This window comes from Malus domestica, chromosome 09, assembly GCF_042453785.1.
Source record: "Malus domestica chromosome 09, GDT2T_hap1".
Taxonomy (NCBI): Eukaryota; Viridiplantae; Streptophyta; class Magnoliopsida; order Rosales; family Rosaceae; genus Malus; species Malus domestica.
In genome coordinates this window covers 16164769-16172093 of record NC_091669.1, presented here as the reverse complement: position 1 = coordinate 16172093, position 7325 = coordinate 16164769, and the positions used below count along the sequence as shown (strand labels likewise).

Genomic DNA, 7325 nt, shown 5'->3' with positions numbered 1-7325 from the left:
ATAAGTTCATGGTCCATATTTATAATTAACTCTTTCATTTTTATTTTCTTCAAATACAAAACCAGAATTAAGTTACCCCTCAAATTAACAGAAAAATAAACAAAATAGACGGAAAGGACGAAAATGGTTACGAAAATGAAAGTTGGAGGACAACCGAAAATAGATTCTTTTTTCAAGGACCAAAATGCAGTTTGAAGACAAGTCTAGTCTCCTCTATATATATTTTTTTTTTTAAAGGAATCAATTAGTAGTTTCGTCATAACAACCCACTTTTTTGGAAATCAGAAAGACTCATAGAGATATTTTTAACCTTTCTATGACCACGATTGTGTGATTCAAACATCCCAAGAATCGAACTTGTGCTTGTGGAATATAGGTAGGGGTGGATTTTTTTGCCAAATTGCCGTGCCAACCGAATTACCAACCGTGCCATACCGATTTTGTGCCAAATTTGTTGTGCCAATCGGTAATGGTACGGTATTGTACCGTACCGAAATTTCATGGTACGGTATTGGTAATGGATATCATTACCACGGTATTACCTTACCGTACCGAACATATAATATAATATATAATTTATAAATTATATAATATATAATTATATAACACATATTTATAATATTCTAATAATTTGATATGATGAAAGAGGCTCAACCTCGGTTCAAGATTCCAAATAGGAAGAAGATTGCGGCTAGTGTGTGTGATTTATATGTGTTGGAGAAGTTTAAGTTATTTGAAGCAATGCATAATCAAAGGGTAAGTATCACAACCGATACTTGGACATCGGTACAAAACATTAACTACATGGTAGTTACCGCTCACTTCATGGATAGGGAATGAAAGTTGCACAAACGGATTATAAACTTCATAAAGATCACATGTCATAAGGGAGAAGACATTGGAAAAGTTCTAGAAGTGTGTTTGAACCAATGGAGGATAGAGACGATCTTTAGCATGGGGGAAACTTCTATTTGTTTTGGTTCGTAGCTTCTATTTGGATTGTAAACTTAATTTTCATCATGAATCTTGATGCATCATTTGAATTATTGTGTGTGTGAATTGTGAATGATGAATAATAGATGAATTTAGGCTACAAAGTATTAGATAAAGGTACAATAAAAAAGTTTTGCACTTGAATTGGGTTAAAAAAGCCAAAACAAATTTTGTCCCAAAACAAAGTGACAATTACCATTGCCATACCATGCCAACCGAACATTTGGCAATACCGAACTTCGGTATACCGAAAGTTTGGTATGGTATTGGTAATAGATTTTACCAAACCGAAAGTTTGGTACGGTAATTGGTACGAGGGTTTTGGTAGGGTAACCGTACCGAACCCACCCTAAATATAGGTATGAAATTCGTTTGCAACTTCAGTCTCCTTCATTAGCTCTAACTATTTCCCAAACGACAATAAAATTGGTGTCGTCCACACCTATCCACCCGCCCCGTCTCTCCAGTCGCTACATAGGTTTTAGCAGAAATCAAGCAGCTCCATCTTCTTCTAAGAAATGGCGTCCAAAACCCTAATTCGAACCGGAGCTTCCCTCGTGAACCGGTTCGTATCCAAGCCATTGCTCCACCCGAACCCGAATCCGAATCGCCATATTGTATCTCACGGCCTCGGAATCACTCCCAAGCTGTTCCCGTCTCTCTCCCACTACGACACCTCCCTCCGTTTTCCCCAAAACGATGCCGAATCGCTGAAACGGGTCTCCTCTGAAGGGTTTTGGTACCCCTGCGGCCTCCCTTATCTTCCGTTGTACTTACCTGACGGTACTCTCTCTCACTCTCTCATCATCGGTTTCTGCTAATTTTGGATTTTTGTACGGGAAATTTGTACTTTTTTGTTCATTATTTTGAATTAATGGACTGTTTGGTTGCTGAGAAAATGTTGGAAAATACTAGAATCAGCAGTTTCGTTCTACGGTGCGCATTTCAGGACTGTACAAAGTAGAGAGATTTATTTGGAGTGTAAATATTTACACTTATAGTGAGGAGTGGGTGGTTGACCTTAATTTGGGAAATGAAGTGAATCTTAATGAGAATTTTGATTGGCTTTGTTCATAGTTTTTGGTTTTTCGTTTTGAACAGAATTAAGCATTTCAGTAGAATTATGTCATATTCCCCGAGTTGTATATGAGCATATAAACATTGTTTAGCTTCTAAGCATGTCCTTCACTGGCACCTTTCATACCTCTAAATTGTGCGTGCCTGGATGCTTTGACTTCATAGATTTTGGGGTGTTGGGGATCTGAAACTTAGGTAGTCACGTAAGCTTGGCCTGTAGTCACTTTATGGATATTGTTCTTGAAGTCCTAATGGACATCTAACAAACATTTTGTTCTGCAACTGGCATTTTACGATTTTAGGCACGCAACTATATTTTACGTTTTTAGGCACTCAAGTATATTTCTTTGTCATTTTTTTTCAAACTTTTGCAAAATGATGGAAATCATTGGTATTCGATCATGACCATCACATATAGAGTGAATAGTTGCTTAAAGTCGTTAGATTGGGTTCAATCATGTACAATAATTGACCAGCAAGAACAGCCTTCAAATCGACATATTTTGGTAATGCTAATGCTGGGCAGAAGCAAGTTTCTTTCTGAAATCTATGATGTTTTTTTTTGGTAGAAAAATTGCAGAGAGAATATTATTGTAATAGGTTAAGAAATGTCTGTGTCAAATTATATAGCTCAGAAGTTATTTGTGCAAAAATCTCTATTTCATGTCCTTTACTGTTTTCCCCTGTTAGAATTGTAGTTGTTATTGGAGAATGGGAACCCAACTTCTGATGTTTTAAATACCCAAAGAAACCAAAAAGAAAAGATTTTTGTCCAAAAGGCAATGCCTGCGAAGTATGCCGACAGTGTAAAACTTAACATGTAATATTGACAGCAACTCCATTTTGTTCCTTTCAGTCATAATCATATATGTTTTATTCCTCAGGAGATGAATCTTCATCAACAGAGCCAATGCTATTATTTCCAAAGCGAACCTTCCAGCCTAGTACCATCCGGCGGAAGAGGAACCATGGATTTTTTGCTCGGTCTCTCTCTCTCTCTCTCTCTCTCTCTCTCACACACATATTTAGTTATCTGGATAAAGGATAATCAAAGTTAACCATGGCCATTACTGTCATTGAACCTGTATACACTTTTCATTGTAAATGCTAGTTTTGCTTTTCAATGTAAATGCTAGTTTTTCTGTCAGATCAACTTATGAGAACGCTTACTTTTGTGACTCGTGTTTTCTCGTATTTCAAGCTTCAAATCAACCAGTAATATGTAGATTTTGCATGTGTGACTGACACATTACGACATGAACAGTAAGGCAACCAAGGGTGGACGAAGAGTAATAGCTAGAAGAATAGCAAAGGGTCGAGCAAGGGTCACAGCTTAACATTTCTTTCTCTGGTCTAGTCTTACCTTGGGATCTAGTAGAGAAGTTTGCCTTTGGATCATGGTAATGTTTGGTTTCTTTTGTAGTTGTTTAGCCTTGGAGTGCCGAGGCTTCTTTACCGGAACAAGAATTAGTTTGATGACATTTTTTTCTGGCAACCTTGAAGGTGTCGGCTATTAAATCACGTTCCATGTATTTATGATTGTCACAAATTTCTTGTTATCTCAGAATTTGATAATGTTTGCCAGTTTAGTAGTTGATTTCCTTTTCTGGGTGATTCTGGTTCGGCATTTTGCTGTTTTACGAGGATTCGAACAACACAGCCTTGAAAAACAAGGTCAAGTTTATGAATTCTGGCCTGTTTTCTCATTGTGGGTTACAAAGGGGCATATACACCTAGTAACACGCAAGTTTCTCTCACGATTACATTGTTTAAATTATCATTCACCGGAAGGTTTGCAACAAGTTTCGCTCGTGATTACATTGTTTGTTATAATTATGATTCACTAGAAGGATTATGAAATGTGAGTTTGTCACTCCACGCCAATATAAATTTCATCAAGAAATTATACGATTATTAATTTTGACCAACAAATAATGGAGATGCTAATATTACTAATTTATTAGAATATTAGTAAACCTAAACTTAGTGAAGTTGGCTAGAGTAGTGATTTCTTCTTTATGCACTAAAGTTTGAGTTTTTAGGTAATTTGATTTAATTTTAGTATTAAACATTGTTCATTATCAATTTCCAAATGAACATTTATCATCATCTATATTGGAGACCAAAGCTGGCCCATTTGAACTCGCTTAGGCCATCTCCAACCGAAGGGTCCAGAGGGTCGAAAATAACCCGAAAACCTTCTCCAACCGAGAGCTAGGTCAGAGGGCTCTAGAATCTAGGAGGGCCCCACGGAATCAGAGAGGCTGGAGGGCTGGCTATTTTTTTTTTAATGTTTTGTTATTTCTGTCGGTTATAACCGACAGGAATACATGCTATTATTTAATATAAATGTATTACTGTCGGTTATAACCAACATGATTTCTTAAGAAAAAATTCAAATGCAACCGCTAGTAGCCGTTGCATTTGATTTTTTTTTTTACAGTTTTATTATTATTTTTTATTTACAAAATTTTTCATATAACTTCTATTTTTTCCTATAACTTCTATTTCACAAAATTTATTTCATATTTTTTTTAATTCCATTTTTTTCCTATAACTTCTATTTCACATTTATTTCATATCTTTTTATTTCATATTTTTTTTAATTCCATTTTTTTTTAAATTCTATTTTTTTTCCTATAACTTCCTAAGCCAGTATACAACATAAAATTAAATTAAGTAACATGAAACAACATTAAACAATATGAAACAACATTAAATAACATTAACCAACATAAAAATTATACAACATGAAACTTAAACAACATTTTTAAAAACATTTAAAAACATTTTTAAATAATAAATTATGTTTGGCCCTATGGCCCTCAGTTGGAGACGGAGGCAAATATGGTCATGTACTGTTCATTAAAATATTAATATCTTGGAAAATCTTAGAAGGCCAAAGGGCTAAAACGAACCCTCTGACCAACCATCGGTTGGAGATGGCCTTAAAGTACTGCTTCTACAATCAAGACTCGAAAAAGGAAAAGGGATCCGGATCCTTTTCTTTTAATTCATCAAATTAAAGAATCCGTGTCATTAAAAATTGATCCAACAACTGAAGTTATTATAACGTTTAAAGCGGATCTCTGTTTGTAACCGTTGGGTCAAATTTCACTGACACGAATTTCCTAATTTGATAGATTAAAAAGAATGAATCCGAAGATGATCCCTTTATGAGAAAAAGTGCCTTGTCTCATGCATAGGATCCCTTTCCGATATAAAGTGCCTTGTCTCAAGAATCTTTTGTTTGTACGGAAAAGATTAACACTCCTTTTCTTTTCATATACATCTCTGTTTAATTTTATTAGTTATTTTTATTTGATTTATTTGATTTATTTAATCTAATCATTGTAACTAAAGAATATTACGTGAGATGCTCAAAACAATGTGCGAAAATCAACTTCCTAGTACTGCTAGGTGTACCAACAATACTTTGCCTAAATTATTTTTTAAGGTTTGACTAGAAGGCATACTTTTTGTACTTTATCCGGTGTTTTCGGAAACAGTGAAAAAAGATGGACATAATAGGAAAACAATAGGAAAGTGATTTCACATCCGTCTTCTCTTCCTGTACATTACTATTTTTTGTTGTTGTCTTTGGACTGGATCAATCAAACATAAAGAAATATATGAGTGTGCAGAAGGAGAAAAGGAAGTGCATATATATTTTCCAAATAATAGTGAAGCAGGCAGGTCCTAGAGTACAGAATAAACGATATTCAAAGAGTATTTTGATAAGAATAAAATTAAGTGAGCAACATGTGAAAGGAGATACAAATTTATGGAGTTTCAACAAACATTACTCCCTAAGGAGCCTGAACTAGCAACATTTAGGTTTTCTGGTAATGAGAATATCATCACCTTATTCAAATGTCAAGATAGAAAGATATGAAAGGGATCCTGGATCCCTTCCTCCTAATCCACCAAATCAGGGAATCCGTACCATTATTTTAATCAACCATACAATTCGCAAATTTAATACTATGTCTAACCAGCTAGGCTTCCCAGCAGCTTGAATGAACATTAAGGTTTGCGACAAATTGGAGGTGACAAGGATGAAGATGCCGGTAGAAGCTACAACGATGATGAAGACGATGGCAACGAGGACATGATTGCCTTAATGCACTCCAACTGGTTGGATGGAAATTGAAGATCTTGAGGGTGAGACCCATGATCAGAAGTAAAACATGATAATTTGGTAAGTGAATCAAGTTCTTGTGTATCAGATGGGTATAGTATTGGCATTCCACAAGCATTACTATCAATGATTTCATAAGCGGCTGGCGCTGACGATGCCATACTAATTGGAACCATGAGCTCATTACCAATATTATTATACTGTGCAGCTGCAGCTTCATTGATGCTGAAATTTTGAACTTGTTGAACATTTGGATCATATTGGCAATGGGGCTGATAGCCTAAAGACCATGATGAGGATTCACATGAGGATGAATTATTTGATGGTAATTGGAAAGGCGGCAAAAAATGATCGACGAAATTGGAAGCGTAACTGGTCTGGTCTAACTTGAGAATGTTATTAAAATCACCATGATAATCGAGACCTAGTGATGGAGTTGGTGATGGAACAATGGGGAGGTATAGCTGGTCTTGTGGTTGAGAACCCAAATTAGGGTTTGTATTGAGAGTGAAGAAACCTTCCTCAGAGCCATGACTTCTAGAGTTGTGAATATGATCACTAGAAAAGGAGGCAAATGCAGGATTAACTTCATGAGGGATGAGCTTCTTTTTTATGCTTGAGTTCCAAAAGTTCTTCACTTCATTATCTGTTCTTCCTGGCAGGTGCTTGGCTATCTGAGCCCATCTGCTTATAATTTACGTATCAAGATTATTACAATTAACATAAAAACATAGAGAGTTGTTACTGGCACTTCAAAAATGTCATCTTGCACTCTTTTAACTTTTACTTGTGTTTTTGTAAATTTAAAGTGCCTAATGACTTTCTTGGACTGTCAATAACAGCTTCCGAAACATACACAATGGTGATGAACTAATATTAAAAAGTTCAAATATTTATACTTGTTGCCTAGAATGCTATGGAGTTCGATGATGAGTGCAGCTTCTTGGGGAGAGAAGCTCCCACGTTTCAAGTCTGGTCTCAAATAATTTGTCCATCTCAGTCTGCAGCTCTTTCCACATCTCTGAAGGCCTGGCCTCATGGAAGCAAATTTAAACACAAAAATTTAAATAAAAAGTTGAAAACTTAGGCAACAAATTGTAATGGGTTAATTAGC

At 35.6% G+C, this 7325-nt stretch overlaps 2 protein-coding genes across 2 annotated transcripts; one reads left to right on the top strand and one right to left on the bottom strand.

Annotated features, from left to right (window-relative positions):
• Nucleotides 1–255: 255 nt before the first annotated feature.
• Nucleotides 256–3684, top strand: LOC103453577 (uncharacterized). The gene is made up of 4 exons (XM_008393122.4): nucleotides 256–376; nucleotides 1353–1776; nucleotides 2955–3054; nucleotides 3335–3684. The coding sequence occupies exons 2-4, from the start codon at nucleotides 1512–1514 to the stop codon at nucleotides 3405–3407; spliced, it is 438 nt and encodes a 145-aa protein (XP_008391344.2). The 5' UTR covers nucleotides 256–376; nucleotides 1353–1511; the 3' UTR covers nucleotides 3408–3684.
• A 2176-nt stretch (nucleotides 3685–5860) lies between these two features.
• On the bottom strand, nucleotides 5861–6903 carry LOC114826758 (transcription factor MYB53-like; the record flags this gene model as incomplete). The annotated part of the gene is made up of 1 exon (XM_070805082.1): nucleotides 5861–6903. A coding segment is annotated over one exon (756 nt), but the record flags the coding sequence as incomplete, so codon positions are not given.
• Nucleotides 6904–7325: the final 422 nt, after the last annotated feature.

What these genes read in the sequence shown, in the direction of transcription:
- LOC103453577 (XM_008393122.4), top strand. Translation starts at nt 1,512, where the DNA reads ATGGCGTCCAAAACCCTAATTCGAACCGGAGCTTCCCTCGTGAACCGG. An exon ending in TCCGTTGTACTTACCTGACG is followed by an intron (nt 1,777 to 2,954) that starts GTACTCTCTCTC and finishes TTTATTCCTCAG; the next exon opens with GAGATGAATCTTCATCAACA. An exon ending in AACCATGGATTTTTTGCTCG is followed by an intron (nt 3,055 to 3,334) that starts GTCTCTCTCTCT and finishes CGACATGAACAG; the next exon opens with TAAGGCAACCAAGGGTGGAC.